This window comes from Sphaeramia orbicularis, chromosome 24 (assembly GCF_902148855.1).
Source record: "Sphaeramia orbicularis chromosome 24, fSphaOr1.1, whole genome shotgun sequence".
In the NCBI taxonomy this organism is placed as follows: Eukaryota; Metazoa; Chordata; class Actinopteri; order Kurtiformes; family Apogonidae; genus Sphaeramia; species Sphaeramia orbicularis.
Window position 1 is genome coordinate 27,805,565 of NC_043979.1, and position 18,382 is coordinate 27,823,946.

General features: G+C 36.5%; 1 protein-coding gene across 1 annotated transcript in view; it reads right to left on the reverse strand.

Moving 5' to 3' along the window:
• The window catches only part of map3k5 (mitogen-activated protein kinase kinase kinase 5), a 119,501-nt gene that overhangs the window by 6,108 nt on the left and 95,011 nt on the right, over positions 1–18,382 (reverse strand). Inside the window, exons 18-25 of the mRNA XM_030128496.1 lie at positions 15,627–15,732; positions 11,627–11,784; positions 9,329–9,509; positions 8,038–8,055; positions 7,559–7,736; positions 5,672–5,840; positions 5,146–5,331; positions 1,668–1,773 (exon numbers count right to left, since the gene is read on the reverse strand). Coding sequence (XP_029984356.1) covers positions 1,668–1,773; positions 5,146–5,331; positions 5,672–5,840; positions 7,559–7,736; positions 8,038–8,055; positions 9,329–9,509; positions 11,627–11,784; positions 15,627–15,732 — 1,102 coding nt within the window. The remainder of the gene's footprint in view (positions 1–1,667; positions 1,774–5,145; positions 5,332–5,671; positions 5,841–7,558; positions 7,737–8,037; positions 8,056–9,328; positions 9,510–11,626; positions 11,785–15,626; positions 15,733–18,382) is intronic.

An 18,382-nucleotide genomic window follows, 5' to 3' on the forward strand; every position in this document is an offset into this window, starting at 1 on the left:
ACATAGAATAAAAACATTTTCTATTATGTAAATTTTCTTGTGGCAAATAAATTCTCATGACTTTCAATAAACTAGTTGGTCATACACTGTCTTTCAATCCCTGCCTCAAAACATTGTAAATTTTGCTTCCCCACCCTGTACACTTATGGCAATATATTTGGGTAAGGTATTGTAACTGAGAGAGATGTTTTTTTGTGCCAAATTTATTTTATGTGTTCCTCATAATTAATTTGGGGGTTTATAAAGTTGTTTAAAAATGGATAAAAATGTCACTAATAGCATCATAAAAACAGTAAAACTTGTCAAAGATGGGTGGGTTTAAAATGAATGCTTAAGTTTATAAAGTTTATTGTATGTGTGGATCACATGACTGGAGCAGATATGTGCATCACTAAGGCATTATGGGTTGAAGCTGAAATTAATACAATCAGAAAAACAACAGTTCCGAGATCATGTTAATTCTACACATGGATCACAAGCCACAAAACAGTAAATGAAGTTTATTGTTTGTGCTGTACTTCATATTTCTCAATGGTTACATGGACACTGTGATGCATTTCAGACACTTTGTTGGACATTTATTGAATGTATCTGCTGTTATGCTGGTATAGTGGAACCTGTCTATTTCCTGGCATTAGCCTCTGACACTTTCAAAGGCTGGAAGATGTATTCTTGTTGCATTATAGTTATCAGCTGAGTCCAGGTTGGTGTTTCAAGAGACAGAAATAAATATGGATGAAATATCAGTATGAAGCGTTCGTGTTGTTCTGATGGACCAGTGTAGCTACAGGTATAATAAAACATAAACAGGAGGGGTAGATTTATGGGAAAAACATGAATGTTCTCTGAGCATAAAGTGATTCAGTATTTTCATAGCACAATTTGTTTTACATTTTAAAATATTATCACTCACCTCTGGTTTAAAACATTTTCATTTTCTCTATAGTGACTCTACTACACCTTTGCATAAACTTACACTTGTATAACAAAAACAATATTGTCATTTTGTATTATCTTGTCTTTCTCTCTGCTCATTTTCACTGAATCCAAAATATCCTCATACACACATCAGCCTTTATATAATTGCACAGGCTGATATTGTGATTGCAGTTTTATTGACCATGCTGCTCTAATTTACTCTGCCAGTAAGAACTCAGAAGTGATGTAATAATTGTGCAGTGGTTGGTATAGCAACATCACCTCCACACAACACATAACGACTCCATCAGCGATAAGATGGAGGCGCCACAGTGTTTGATGGGAAGGAGTCATACCAAAAAAATACTGTTGCGTTTTTTTTTTTTTTAGGATGACATTAAGACTTACTGATTACATGAGTGATACTTGATCAGTCTACACAGGCTTTTATAGAGGGCAGTTTCTGGTGTCGCATTTCTGACCAGTCACTGTCATTCTAGACTTCTCTAAATATCTAAGAGAGGAGCTAAAAGGAGGTTCTGACAAAAACCACTGAAGAAAAAGTTCTTAGTAGTAACTTCTGATGGGCTCCAAAGGCTTTCTCCATCCCGCCACCATGGAGAATTTCTTTTGTCACACCTCCCATCACATCCCTAATCTCCCAAATACCTCTGATTACAGCTTTTCAAGACAGACTCTTACTCCATCTTATTTTTTTTTAGAGTTAGTGCTTCCATATGAGATGTTACCTGGCACCAGGATTGTGATGGCGGTCTGCACAGCTTTGCGAATGATATTATCCAGAGCGAACATCCAGTGAGGCTTGATGTTGTGGTTTCGCAGCACTTTATTTACCTGCAGATGTGAGAAAGTTTACACAAATTTACTGTTTTTTGTGATTTTCAAGTGTTAATTTTATTTTTTGAGTGTGACTACTTCAATTTTAGATTGCTGGTGTAACATATTCACACTAAATATAATCTGAGCAATTTGAGCACAATGTACACATGAGTTTGACGGTTACTGTAATGTAGTAATTTTTGTTACTTTAATATTGATATTATATCTACATCAGGGTTCCTACGGGTTTCTGCAAGTTAAATTTAAGACTTTTTAAGATAATTTAGAATAGAATTTAATGCCTATTAATTATTACTATTTTTTTTATAATTTTGTTTTTTTCATTTGGATAAATACTTTACAACAGAATAAAACAAACAAACAAAAAAAAGCACATTTGTATATCATGTCTGAAAAATCAACAATGGTAAAAGATGAAATTGACCATAAACACATTCTATATAAGTTCTCTGTTTAGAAAAAAACAAAAAAACAACACTCAAAATAAAATTAAAATAATCCCCTTTTTTGTTTGTTATATTTTGTTAAATAATATACATTAGAACACAACGATGTCACATTTTCCCCCTTATTTTCAGTATTCTTATTTCAAAATCCACACAAGATTCAACTCCATTTCATTCAACCACTACAAATATAACTGATAATTTCCATTTAAGTTAAATCTGGCCTGAATAAGGTGATATATAGAGTCGTCCTCAAAATTATTCATACCCCTGCCATTTTTTTGTAACTTTTTGTTTTTGTGATGAAATGAATGAGTTTTGTCAAGTTTGTTTGTGACTTATATGTGATACACAAGTGAGGAAATAAGAACAAATGATACTTGGAGAAATACTTTATTTCAGGAGTATTTTATTAGAGGATTTCCAAAAATTGCCACGTTCAAAATTATTCATACCCTAGGTTTACTAAGTCCAATGTCTTTTCTTAATAGTCAGTAGAGTAGCCTTTTTTCTTGATAATGGTTCCTGTAAGTGTCCACAGGTTCTCTTCTGTCTCCTGTGGGGTTTTGGTCCACTCTTCCAGGACCAAAGCCTCCAGCTGGGTCCAGTTGGATGGTTTCCTACCCATCACGCTAGTCTTTGGCTCCCTCCACAGATTCTCTATATGATTTAGGTCAGAGCTTTGACTGGGTCATGTCCTTGAACCACTACTGCACTACACTGATGGTATGCTTGGGGTCAGTGTCCTGCTGGGGTGTCCAATCAGGACCAATCTAGAGTTTCTCAGCAGACACTTCCACATTGTCATCCAGGATGTTGATATAATCCTCCTTTTTCATGATGCCCTGTATCTTGATGAGGTTCTCGGTGCCACTGGCAGAAAAGCAACCCCATAGCATTATGTTGCCACCACCATGCTTGATGGTTGGGGCTGTGTTCAGCTTGCGTTCTTCTCCTTGCTTCCTTCAGATGCAGTCAACATCCATGTGGCCAAACAACTCCATCTTTGTTTCATCAAATCACTGGATTGATGACCAAAAGCTTGGATCTTGGTTAAGAAGAGCTCTAGGAAATGCCAGATGAGCCTCCTGATGTTTCATCCTGAGTCATGCCATCTTCCTGTGTCTGCATCCATGGAGAACTCCTTTGTGCAATACTGGCTGGATGGTTGTCTGTGATACCTTCATACCTCGGTTATTTTGGTGGCAACATAATGCTATGGTTATAACCTATAATACTAGGATGCTTCTCTGCTAGTGGCACTGGAAACCTCATGAAGTTACAAGGCATCATGAATTTAACATAATTATATCAACATCCTGGATGACAGCGTGAAAGTGCTGAGAAACTCTAGACTGGTCCTGATTGGATGTCCCAGCAGGACACTGACCCCAAGCATACCACCAAGGTAGTGCAGTAGTGGTTCAAGGACATGACCCAGTCAAAGTCCTAACCTAAATCATTTAGAGGATCTGTGGAGGGAGCTAAAGACCAGAGTGATGGGTAGGAGACCATCCAACTGGACCCAGCTGGAGGCTTTGGTCCTGGAAGAGTAGACCAAAACCCCACAGGAGACAGAAGAGAACTTATGGACACTTACAGGAACCATTATCAAGAAAAAAGGCTACTCTATTGACTATTAAGAAAAGACTTTGGACTTAATAAACCTAGGGTATGAATAATTTTGAACATGGCGTTTTTTAGAAATCCTCTAATAAAATACTCCTGAAATAAAGTATTTCTCCAAGTATCATTTGTTCTTATTTCCTCACTTGTGTATCACATATAAGTCACAAACAAACTTGACAAAACTCATTCATTTCATCACAAAAACAAAAAGTTACAAAAAAATGGCAGGGGTATGAATAATTTTGAGGACGACTGTACAATCCATTTTGACCACATTTCTTATTCTTCCTATTTAAAGGCCATATTGGCAAAAGTTTGTGACTCCTACAATTTAGGACAATGTATTTACTTACTCCAAACACCTTAATTCCCACCGTTCCAAGTCATTTCTCACCAGGGGCTGCAAATTAATAACTGGTTCCTCATTTCAATATAAATTGTGGGGTTGGAATGGGTGGAACTGAGTCGACTAATGTTACCGACTTTGCAGCTTAGACCCATTTAAACACAATACAGTGAACAAGTTTATGGCAACATAACTTACAACCCACCATATCAAATTTAATACCTTTTAAAGACATTTTTAAGGTATTAAATGCAGATTTGAATATTAAAGACTTTGAAGACTTTTAAAGACCCCGTGGGGACCCTGTACATTTATATACACTTCTGTAGGTTTGACTAATTTTATCTCACAGCCTTGTTGATTGTTTTTTCATTTCACTGTTCATACAATGAGACTGTGACAAAAAAATCTTTCAGTCTTTATTCATTGATGTTTCTTTTATTATTTTTTCTTGAAACATGTACACTTATATGCATTATTAATTCTATTTTATCTCATAGTTCTGCATTTATTTACAGTATATTCAAGGTCTCCATGACACATTTGCTGATTTTGTTGATGTTTCATGTTGTTCAGTCTTTACTAAGAATCTTTCCCAACTTCTTTCACCCAAAACCAACAGGGGGCATCAGAGCTTCACCTTCTCACAAGATTATGCAATACCTCTCACAAAATTAAAACACTTGTTCTTGTGTCATGTTATCTGCATCACGGCATATCTGAGGGGGAGAGCAGATCAGTAGATTTTTTTTTTTTTTTTTTTATAAAATGTGCAGTTCCAGCTTCCTCTTCAATTACCTCACTTTAAGGAGTGTTTCATAGTTGTGCTGGAAGAGGAGTAACCTGCTGCTGTTACATTCTTATAATCTCTGATGGTTACAATTTGTACAGACTGAAGACAACACTCTGAATGGACCTTTAGGTTTCTCAGTTTTTGATACTTACAGCATCCTGGAAGCCAAACAGTACAACCTGGAGCTGACTGATGGCAGTGCTGTCAAAGTCCAACTCCAGTTTGAGTTGAGACAGTGTGTTGGCGATGATTTTCCGGTCAGCCATGCGCACAAAGTCAGCCAGACTGACCACGAGGGTGGAGATGTTCTGGGGCTTCAGTTTCATTTCCTCAGAGCCCTGATCATAAGAAGGACAGAAACAATGACAAGAAACATTTAAGTATACAGGATATAAGAGTTTTACACTTGAAACTGCAGAAGCATATACTCCTGATCCATCTGCAGTACATTTTATCATCATATATCCACCCTCTTCTTCTGCTAAGCGCTGGGTTTTACCGCAAGTCCTTCATGTTTTTACTGAGCTTGGAAGATCTAACTTTAGTTTATATGCTCCAACTAACAGAAATCTTTACAAAGCATATTCTGTCTGCCAAATCCTGTCTATATTATATTCTATCATCTTAACATTATTATAAATGAGGATAACGGTAAGAAAACATCAGTGCTTGACCGACCTGTGTGAGCGCCTCCATCAGGTTTGCCACCACCTTGTCTCGGTCCTCGGTCAGGATGTGATGCAGCGTCGCTCTCCTCTCACTGTCCTTTCGAAGCATAAAGAAGCCTGAGTCTTTCTCATCGGGTGATGGAGGTGCACTGTGGTCCTCAAAGTTCTCCACTGGAATGCTGATAGGAATATAAACACGTATATAAACATTTTAGATCTGTGTCCTGTCACGTGTTAACAGCTGCACTTACATGGATGATGATATTCCACTAATAAGTACAATCAGAGTAAAAATGCCTTGTGAAACCAACTCACTGAGACTAGAATCACACTGACAGTGGTTGCGTGAAACTTTGATAATCTATTCAACAGGAAAATGCTAATACTTAATAACAACCCTGTAACCACACTGTTTGCCTCTAGTTTGGATAAATACATTCCTTCTGGTTGTTTACCTCATGTGGGAGTAACATTAGGTGGTGTAATGAGTTTCCAGGAGGCTTTGAAACATGGTTACAGCACAAAAAAGAAAGAAAAAAAAGAAAAAAAAAAAGTACTGCTGTGTTGCTAATACAACCTTTTGTGGAGATCTTAAAAGATTGAAGAATTGTTGAATGCCTTAGTTTGTGAAAGGCTTGAAAAAATAGGGCATCCAAACAAGCGCTTGAAATAATTTTATCCAATTTTCCAAATAAAGTTAGAGTAAATATCAGTTTTTCAGGTTTATTTCTGTACTGTGGTTAAGCCCACTAAGTGCATATGACAAAAGTTATGTTCTGTTGAAACGCATGTTAACGCACGTCTTGTTGGTTCACTTTATTGTTTATCAAGGTAACTTGGAATCTCTTATCTTTATCTTGAAATCACTGTTTAGTGCATTGCCACATGCCCCAAAAATTTCAACCTGAAGGCAGATATATTACTCGTTTCATCTTGCAAGTTTGTGTTGCCAAATCAAGCAGTACATTGTAAAACTACTGTGTATGTCATGGCAGACCATGTTCAATTTTTATCATAATGTTATGAATAATAAAGTAATATAGTAAGAATTTTAAAGTCATTATCTTCTCTCTTGACATCATTCATAAGAACTAATACTTAACCCACAAAGATCTAAACTGCCACTAGTGAGGAAAAGCATCTATCGATCTAAAATGCTTAATAACTTTTTAACCACAAATCCTATTAATACATTGAAATAATAATAATAATAATAATAATAATAATAATAATAATAATAATAATAGGTAAAATGCAATTTGTGAGCTTTTCAGCACCATCAGATATGTCTTATTTGGATGTCCATGTTCTGTAGTGAACGTGGAAACACTGTCATCTTCTGCAACACTGATTCATCAATAAAACCCATATAACTTGACAAATGGCAGTAGTGGTTGATGCTTGTTTTTATGGACAGTCACAATTATCAAGTTAAAAATTGCTGAAAAAGTAATGTTTCCTTCAGTTTTCTTGTAGCTTTTATGAATATCAACATAATCATTAAATTAAGTAAAGGAAAATATCTAATTTTCACTGAAAAATACTAAATTCAGAGGATAATGTTATAGAAAAAATGGTGATAAATCACTAAGGAAAGGTTACATGTAGAGAAAAGTGAATTTGGAAGTTGCCACAAAAGTAGGTCCAAGTCTTTATGGGTTAATGCTTGGTTTTGTAAAATAAAAATCAAACATTTTCTTATCTAGTGTTTTCTAAGGTGCATTTATACAACATACTGGTTTCACTCAAGCAGCAGAAAAAGAGTATGGACTAAAGTAAATTCTTCTACATCCTTCATATCAAAGCAGCTCAGTAGTTATTATGCCATTAAGTGTAAAAAAAAATCGACTAATTTACGTGAGCTAACAAAAACAGGTAGAGGCCCTTCTTGTTTTACCTGAGGAAGAGGGACCTGGGCCCCTTCACATCCTTCTCGCTGTAACACTTGACGCTGGGTTTGAAGATGAAGGGGTTGGTGTTGAGGTCGTTGTCAGGGGAGACGGAGCCGTACTCGCTGCTGCTGCTCGTGTCCTCCACCACCACCGGCACCGGCAGCGAGATGCTCCGCAGGTACTCTGAAGGACACAACCAACATAACATCAAAGTCATGCTGTGCAACTTCTATTTTGAGTTCTTGGAAAAGTACACGTCGTGCTGGTCGGCAGGTGGCTACTGGCAGAAAAAAAAAACAAAAATCTGCAGCCTGGGTACGAAAGCAAAGTAGGCAAATGATGTTTCACGGAGCTGACATCCAGTTCATGAGGCAGTCTGTTTAATGGTAAACATAGGAATGATGTACAGTGAGGCACCTTTTAGTAAAAGTAACCCTGACTAAGGAATGAAATAAGTCTGAAATAATAAAAAGAAGTAACTCACCTGATCCTGGTGTCAGAGCTAGAGAGGGAAAACAGAAAAATTATGTGTCAGGAGTTAGCAGAGAGCAACACAAAACATCCATTTTCATGTAAGTCTGGAAGAATAATTTCTAAGACAGCAAGAAGCTTTTAAGCTTTTTTGTCTTTTATGTTGGTGCCAGGAAATGTGATAACATCAGCACTGAAGGGAAGAAACCCAACAAGAACAGGGAGTATTTTTTAATCCAGGCATTCAAGATTAGCGGGTGTATTTACTTTAGTTAGCAGCAAAAACAAAAAAAGCTTTGTTCATGACAAATGTCATACAGCCCCTTGTATTTGTTATTTTTTCCACCTCACTTTCCTTACAATTGATGTAAGGAAGTTTAGTTTGCGTTTATTTACCAACTATTTATCCAACTATTTATTTATTTTTGCAAAGTGACTTTATTATTGTAATAGGATATAGTGTTAAAATGACTTTGTAAATAATTCTAAGAAGTGTTTTAAATCAGCAAATAAAGCTGAAAAGCCTAATGTTTTACTGGTTTGTTATGTTGTTAATTCTTCTTCCAGCTCTGTGGCCACCATAATGTTTGTATTTTCAGTAAAGTATTAAGATAAAGCCAGGATTTAAAGGAAATACTGCTGTAAAAAAACAGTTTCTATAAACTAAAGTGCCAAGTATTTAGTGCAACCTCCCTTTGCACTTGAGATTTACTGCATTAATTGTCTGTTTGATATTAGGTTTCATTCTAACTGCAGCTTGCAGGAACCATTTAGTTCAGATTTTTTGAGTTTTTCTGATACTGTGCACATAATTCCTGTCTTTTTGTTGTATCTGAAGAAAAGAGAATGAGAAATAAACATATATGCTCATTTCACAAAACCCAGTGACACACACATGTAGATGTAATAAATATAGAATAACACAGATCCAGGTATTTGAGCTAGTGTTGGACTGATTCATTCACTGATCCTTGATGCTACTGGTATAGAAGTTAGGACCAAGTAAGATTCTTAGGTAACGTGTCTTAAAGAACTGAAAATGAGTCTAGTTCCCTACTACTGAAACACTTCAGATAGAAATTAAGATAGATTTAAGTATCTGTAACATACAGCTGCCAATAGAAATGTAAGAAAATATCAACACACTTTGGTATCATGATGTTATATTTTGAAAAACTGTATTGATTCTCAAAAAAATTGCCATTTCTATGCAAATTCATGGCTGATAGTGGTTGACAGCTTCCCTAAAATCAAGACCTGAACATCACAGTCTATGACTTTATCTGCTGAGCTGTTGAACCCACCTGTGAAACTACTACTCTTGCTCTTCTTCTTGCGGCTGGTGACGGTGAGGAACTCATCTGTGAGTAGGTCCAGAGCAGTGGCTCGGTGGTCCGGATCGGGCTCAAAGCAGCGCAGGATGAAGGCCTTGGCCTCTAGTGACATGGACTCTGGGATCTCTGGATGGATCTTAAACATACCCACCTGCAAGATGAGGCAGACAACATCAACCCCATTAGAAACAGAAAGAGAAGACTGGACTATACCTTAATGATGCTCATACTGAGAACACACTGCCTCTGTGTGTTATGAGACGTTCTCTTTTTTTGGCATAATTTGATCGACTGCATGGACCACTTCACATGTTTACACAGTGCAATCTGACTCAAAGACTGTGGTTCGGCCATATGAGGAGGGCAACAGCTGAACCTAACTGAGACTCCCATGACAATAAGAATGCTGGAAATTCCTGTCGTTGCTGTGGAGGAATGTTAACTTCAGATTAGTGCGGAGATGCCCCTCCTTAGAGACATTCCTCAAGAATGAGTGAAGTGCATATACAGGCCATTTTACTATTCTGGCATAGGGATGGAATGTCATTAAGTTGAGTGTTTAGGCACAGACTGAGGAAATTCTATTTCTATTGTCTGTAGATTTATACTTTACTTCTCCACTGCATTACACTTTTTACTCCACTGCATTACAGTTTACAGAATGTTTGGATTAAACTGAAGAATTAAGTGTTTTAATCTGAATTTCACACTTTCAAAAGAGGTGTCAGTTTAGAACAGAACTAGTATTTTTACTGTAAAATAAAGGATGTGTACATTTCCTGTAAGTTACTCACTGTAACATACACTAACCTCCTTGTATGAATCCAGTGCAGAATGGAAAATTCCATGATTCAGAGCTTTGACAGGAGTGTTATAATGCTTTCCAGACAACCCTTAAACATCTTTACTCTCTTTAATGGGCCACATAAAATAACCAACAATAATTCACAGACACACAGCACTTTACATCGCCATCCAAAGCATATACACAAGGTAAATAAATTCAGTAAATAAAGGTTTTAGACAGGCTTGTGTGCATAGAAAGCACATGAAGGTTTCCATCAATGAGCTACACATGTTTGTTTGTGTTCAAACAAATGTTCGTGCGTGGGTGATATTTAGCGTTTCTACTGGGCATCATCATATTTCTGTGCAGGTGGTAACACAATGCAGGTGCACGAGAGGCTGAGTCATTAGTTTTGCATCTGTAAAAATGGAAACTGGATGTGAGCTATGTTTTAAGGCAGGTAACAGAGGCATGAAGAACACGCTTTTATTCCCATAAAGAGAGAAATTAATCTGTCCAGTCTTTGACATTGTTTGGTTGATTCAGTTTTTATTGCACAAATGGTGCCAAATCTAATAGACTGATGAGATACAGAGACAGAGTGTGAGTGGTTATTAATTACACTTCATTAGAATGCATTTGGAGTCAGTCTGAATCAAAATATTGTGTCTTTTGTACTTAGTTTGAGTTAGTTTAAGTTTCATCATGATCTAGCAAATTTAAGAAACATAAATAGAGGGCATTTTACTAAAACTTACATCCATTACTTACGTGTAGTAAAATAACATATAAGCCTGTCTTGCATTAAACAGTTTCTGTTCATGATAATGTTCCTGAATGCAACTCTGCACATATAGGATTCTTTAACTTCTGATTAAATTATACTTAACATTAAGTTCTACATCATAGTTATTCTATATGTATTAATAGACAATTGTTTGTGCTGTAAATACAAAACATTTTGTTCTTAATCTCCTGAATATCACAAAGTACCACATTCTGGAAAATTACTGTCAACTTACACAGATTAAAAAAAAGGACTTCATCTCTGTATGTCCTGAAACACTGTCATTTCAGAGAAAAGAGCCAGTCTAGTGATTTTAATGTAGACTTGGATGAAAAAGTTTGTAAAAAGGACTCATAAATAAATGGAAAAACTTCAAAAACTTAATGATAAATGTTCCATAGAAGATAGACTGGCTGTACTTCATGCTACAGAGATAAATCTAACCTCTGTTTATTTTATTAGCTGTATTAGAAAAACAAGATGGGGTGAGTGCAAAAAGGAAAATGTGATGACAAGTTGCACAGAGTAAATCTAAAATACAACATATTGTCAGCTCTCAGGCTAAATAACTAACCACATCCTCAGCTCTACTAATACCATTACTGTAAATCTCACTACATTTCACCGGGCTCCTGCATCTTGTTTGCTATAATTAAACATGCAGTGATGCCATGCCTTACAGATTGCATCTCACCTTGAACATGGCGGCCTGCGGTTCCCCCAGTTCATAGAAAGGTGGTTTCCCTGTTGCCATCTCGATGATGGTGCAGCCCAGAGACCAGATATCTGCTGGTTTACCGTAGCCTCGGGGGCCTTTATCGATGATTTCAGGAGCCATGTATTGGAGTGTACCTAAAAAACATAAAGAATAAGGTGATATACATTTAAGCCAGGGGTGTCAAACATACGGCCTGTGGGCCAAAACCGGCCCACCAAAGGGTCCAATCCAACCCGAACCTCCAGAGTGTCAAACTAATTTTGGCTCTAGAGTAACATACAGCCCAATTTGATCTTAAGTGGGTTGGACAAGTTGTTAACATAACCCCCCAAATGGAACTGTTCCATTTTCTTTCACATTTCATACATCATCTGCTCATGTGATTGAATGCTCAGACTTTCAAAGCTTGTGTTTACTGAATAAATCATGCTTATTTCTGACTTCTGTGCTTCTTTAGTTGTGGTCACAGAAAGGTTTCACACAGTTTGCTGTTATTCATAATATTTATCATGATGGTATAATTCTGATGATTAGCATTAGTTCGTTTTTATATCATGTGGTCCAACAGCTAGCCTAAGTATTATAGCTACATAGAGTTAGAATTATTGTTTTATATATTGCTATAAATTAAAGGGGCAGGAGTTGTTACAGCAGAACTAGAACAAAACCAGCATTTCACTGTACAGTTTCGACACAGTACATATAGTCATCGCAAAATTAATATATTCCACAGAAAGTCAAAGTTCTTCTCAGTAAAAAATACAATAACAGCCTCTAGCATGTATGTGGTAGAAGAATCAAGCCCTTTTAAATCCCTTTAGGTCCATTTATTGTGCTTTCAATGCTTTGAGAAGCTTGCGGACATACAGCTATTTCATTTTTTACAGTGTTCAGAACACTAAAGTTAGACATCCAGAGTTCATCATCATGTTCCTTGAGAATCTTCACCTTTGGCTTTTAATTAAGACGCCTCATCATTTGTTGCCTCAGGTTAGTTTTAATCAGTTTGCAAACTATGACATCCTTTTATATTTATGTATTTTTTCTAACTCATTTATTTCTCACAGGTCAAGAACTCTAGCAACAGCTGTCGTATAGAAGAACTTTACTTCACTCTAAATACAGAGTAGCCTTCATCAGGGTCATAAGAAAAAACATGAAAAACTGTAATTAAATAAAATATGCAACATGAAATAATGATAAAATATAAGGAAACAACCACTCCTGTACATCCATGAGCTGATCATCTACAAGTGCTGCTGAAAATCTCAACCTGCAGCAAGTGATTTTATTATTCTATTGTTATCATGTCTATTAATTAGTTTTGTCATATTGTTGCTTAACTATTCGCATGGTCAAATGTTCATGGTCATGTACGTGACTGAAAGATCACACTGTACATTAAAAGGTTTTAGCACAGACTTGAGTTTATGAAAGTGTGTTGTTTTAGTTTTTTATTCACTCTGCCACATGGGAAAACAACACAAACTCAATCTATATGTTATAAGGAAGTAAATCAACTAAACATACCATATTATTTCTGAATGTCAATTAAAGAGTTCAATAGAATGTTTTACTTTCCTAGAATTGCATAGATTTATAACAACTGGCTGATCACAGATTCAGATTTTTTTTTTTTTCCGTAACTGATTTATTCAATTGATATTTACGAATTCGACTTATAAGAGTCAAATTTTTACTTGGGGTAGTGAGAAAACTTTTTATGTTAGAAAATGTTATTATATCAGCTCTATTACATCACAAAAAAACTGTACTTAATAAGGGAAAACAGTGTTTCAAGTAATTGTAATGTTTTGCTTTGCTTTTTGCTTGTTTTTACCCTTTTTTTCTGTGCCGTTTAATTATGCTCTGTGAAATCTGGGCTGCATTTTGGTGTGAAAGTTGCTAAATAAATCAAGTTGAGTTGAATAGATTACTCATATCCAGACACTGTGACATGTTTGTAAAGCTATTAAAAGGAACACAACCATAATAAAAGGAACCAAATGCTACAAAAGAAAAGCTGCATTAATTCTAACTGTAAGTTGCCTCTGTAATGATGGCCCAATTCTTTTCTATTGGGTTACAGGCTTTAACATGACTTAAGGCTGTGTGTGGGAAACAGCGGCAACCCTTCCTGTATTATTAGTTAATCACAGCTCAGTCTAAAGTAACATGTTCAGCTCCCATTGAAAGACTTCTTTTGTTCTATTAATAGCTCGTTGCGTACTTTCTGCTTTTAGAAGCCACTGCACTGAACTAAAAACAGTCACGGACACATTTATAGCTGGCCTAGGCTATAAAAAGGACAGTGTAGCCCAGTTTCCACAGAAAGCTCCACCGTTCAGGGTAAGTCCCCATCTGCTCCAATCAGCAGCGTCACCCAAAAGGTCAATCTGAGCCGGCATTGGCCACCGTGGTGGCAGTATCACACGGACCTAAACCTGTCTGACCGTAAAAGCCCCGTTTCTCTGAATAGAAGCAGTCAGAATGACAGCAAAGCATGAGGTGAGACTGGAGGGCTGCTGTGAAAAGGTGGCAGCCACAGACAGGTATTATCTGGACAGGGTTACTTCACTGTTCAGCTTTATTTATGGCCAAGACTGAGCAAAGTTAAGTCATTGAGTTACACAAACTGGGGTTATTACTGCTAGAGAAATGTCAGGCTAAACGATTGAAACCAGCAAGGAAAAAATACTAATGGCAATTGAAATAAAAGCTTTAAAAACCAAGAATCACTAAATAAAACCCCAAAGGACCAAAACACAACAGAACATAACACACAGACAAACCAATGTAATGTCATCACAATAAATGATGTAATAAAACTACAAAGAATGCAACAGAACTCCATCTAACACTGATAAACAACATGATATAACCTCAGTAAGATATACAGTCACAGAAAAAATTATTACACCACCCTTGTTTTCTTCAGCTTCTTGTTCATTTTAATGCCTGGTACAACTAAAGGTACATTTGTTTGGACAAATATAATAACAACAAAAATAGCTCGTAAGAGTTTAATTTCAGAGCTGATATCTATCCATTTTCCATGGTTTCCTTGATAATAACCAAAATCATTTAAGTTCTTACATCAGTCGCTATGGCATTGTACTGCCCAAAACAGTGCTTTAGTTCATTCCATGTTTTCTTTTCTGTCTGTTTTAGTCACATGATACACACAGGAGTGAGTACTTGATTGCATAACCATTGTTTTTGATGACTTTTGATGGTCTAATAATTTTTTTTCCATGACTGTAATCTCCAATAAATTACATTTCAATATTAACTCAGTAAAATGACAAAAACAGAAAAATGTTGATAAAATACCTTACCAAAACTACTGCAACCAAATCCATTTCTCCTCTGTCACCAATTGCATGTTTGGAAAACTACTACTAAATCTACCACTATATTATAGCTTTTGCAAGTCGCTATAGATGTTGTTTGCTAGCTGAGTTTGCTCTAACTGGTCGCACTTTGACCGTCCAATCAAATGACATGAAAATGCAGACGTTATTGTACACCTGCTGGACCCGTGTGGCTGACATAAAATCTGATTGGTTAAAGCAACAGGTTCACAGAATTTATTTGAAGCCACTGCACTGTTGATTCTGAAGGGCTTTATTTTACCTGGCAACACATGACGGCTGATTATGACTGGGCAAACACTCTAATATACACATACAGTGGTGGAGGCAGTGACTAAGAGAGAAGATATGAAATAAAGAGAGTTGACTATTTTAATTTAGTACATCTTCATGGAACAAATATACTACAAATGTAGAGAGTAAATATAGGTCAGTGATTCTGATTCCTTAGGCAAAGAAGACCTTAACAAATTCCTATGAACATATTGGCGTAGGAAGCATATGGAGCTGAACAGGAAGATTTCAGTATGTTTTTCATGAATATATCAGACACCTTCTGACTGTTAAATGGGGGTAATTTCAGTCAGTAGGTCAGTGCGTACCTGTGAATGTCTCAGTGCATGGGTTGATCCCAGCCAACCTTTTGGATGTGCCAAAATCTGATATCTTCAGGACGCCACTGTAGGTGTTGATGAGAACATTATCACCCTGCGAATTGGAAACACACTGTGAGAACAGCAACGCCCATTCTTTTAATAAAATTCCAAGAGCATGGTTGTACTGAGATAATCGACAGTGATAAACAGCGGGTTACAACATCGTGCGTAGGAGGACGACGGCACTCGCTGCCAAAACAAGGTGATTAACATTTACATGTCACTAACGATGCTTATATGACCACTTTGTTAAGTCAGGTGAAAGGCAGGAGTTTGTTGTGGGCAAATGAGCAAGACTGTAACGACCATCAATGATGGGACTGTTATCAGTAGTGGTTTATCACAACTTAGATAAACCACGAAGAGTCCATTACAAATGATGAGAGGAACATCTTCTAAAGCAATGGAGCAGTAGTTTAACAAGTGTTCAATTATTGGAAAAGAAACAGCTTTACACTTTTTGGTTAATATTCTTATTTGCATATTTTGGGTTCGATTTCTTTAGCTCACTCAAAGTGTTTCCCAAGGCCTCCCAATCTTACATCTTGATAATTAACATTTCGAGGAGTACCTGAACACAGCACGATATACATGCTGATGACAATGTACTGAAAGACAGTAATATGAATTATCGATAACCCTCTCTGTGTGAATGACATAAATGCACTAAATGCATAAAACCATTCTGTTCTGAATGGGCCTGCTCACTTATTTCAGGCCACATGTGCATCCTTGCCCATCAATAAAACAGTGACATACCTGTAGATACTGTTTCTGCCAATTTTGAAGCTTAATTTACTGTCACTGCTGCAAAAAAGCTGGAAGGTGTTGCAACAACAACGATAACATTCAAATAATAACGTTCTTCATTATTTTTTGCTGGTACTAGGTTAAAAAAGTATACCTAAAAGTGACAAATAATGTGCATTTGAAAATCATAATTGGTTCTGCAGCAGTGGAACTAAATTCAGCCTTGAAAGAGGATACAAATAATTCATCCAAGTGTCCTGACTTCTTCTTGCCTCCAACCGTTGATCTACAGTATATGTGGTGGTGTGGTCTTACATCATCTGAAGCAGAAGTTTAGAAACACTTGGTCGTTTGTTGCTCCTGAGTGGCACATGCATGATCAAACAGATATATAAATATGCAGATATTGGTACAAAAAGCTTAATATTAATCGATATTATCTCACATTGTTACATTCTACCTGACAAGCTTCTATAACAGGTTTTGAGAACACGCTAATTCATTTTATACATAGCTGGTTAAATTTGGTTGAATAGTTAGATAGTTAAATAGTTAAATAATTAGGTTAAATACCCTACAGACCATGACTGAATGCATGAAAAACAATGAACAACAGTTTGATGGTTCAGTGTTGACAGGTCAGCACTTCACCAACTTCACCTTCTGTAAGACAACAACCTCAAACATATGTTCAAGCTCTGTACGGCTTATTTAGAGAGAAAACAATCTGCTGGAGTGTTATCTATCATGGAATGGTCTGCCAAGTCACATGACCCAATGTGGCCTGGGATGAACTACATCACAGGGTCAGACAGAGATATCCAACTGGCCAAAAAGCAAATTTGGCAAGTTTTATAAGAGGCATGGCAAAATATTCCAGCTGATTGTCTGGAGAAGACGCCATTTAGTTTTGCTGCAATATCTGTTATCTGTACTTGTATAATTATTTGGTCAAAGTAACAATTCAAGTCACACACGTTTTGGACCTGCCCCAACATCACTACCTGTTGGACTGAAACTTCAGAGACTTTGTCCAAGATTTTTAAGAGACAGCTCCCTAAAGACCCAAAAACAATAATGTTCAGTGTGGAACCAACACCTGGGGTGGACCTTAGTACTTTTTTTTATGTGTGTTGTGTGTGTGTACATGTGAGTGCAGGTGTAGTTCTTGTTCTGACATTACATATATTGGATACTGTATATGACTTTTTTATATTGTCATCATTGTAATAATTTCAATAAATTGAGGTTGTTTTTTTTTAAAAAGTAACTATTCAGAATCAGTAAGAACATGCATGATAAAACACTGGGTACCTCCAAACACTTGACAGGCCCTGTATTATTTGGACAATATTGCAGGAAGCCAGCATAACAGGAAGTGGTATATTTTATGATAATGGTGAGAAAATGCAAATTAACAAAATAAAACAGACAGAGAATTAAAAAGGTGCAAGAGTCTGAAGTATGCAGTTTTTCTTTTGTGTGGAAACACTTGAAGCTTCATCTTCCCAGTACTCATGTCCTCTTCGAAGCCGTTCTTACTATAATTACAGACTGTTCTTATGTTTTTGAGTGATAGTTGTTTATTTAGCTCTGCTCCTCCTTGAGAGCACCTGTCAATCAAACAGTATGGCCACTGGTCAGTACCAACATCCCCTCATGTTGATTTCCTGTCAATGAAGCTTGAGTTTCTATAAATACCATGATGTTTTTCTCCCCATTTTAACTGCTCATGCTAACCACTTGGGTCTTCTATATTTTATAGTAATATGTTTAATGCATCACCTTTGCTTTTCCACGAAAAAACAACACACAGAGGGTTTTGTTTCCTGCAATTAACAGTTTTCATCAAACTACTTCAAATTGTATTGCAATTTAAATTAGCAACCAATAGGAACTGAAAGATGCTACTGTATGAAAGCTTGTTTATCATCCTCACATGGAAAACCATT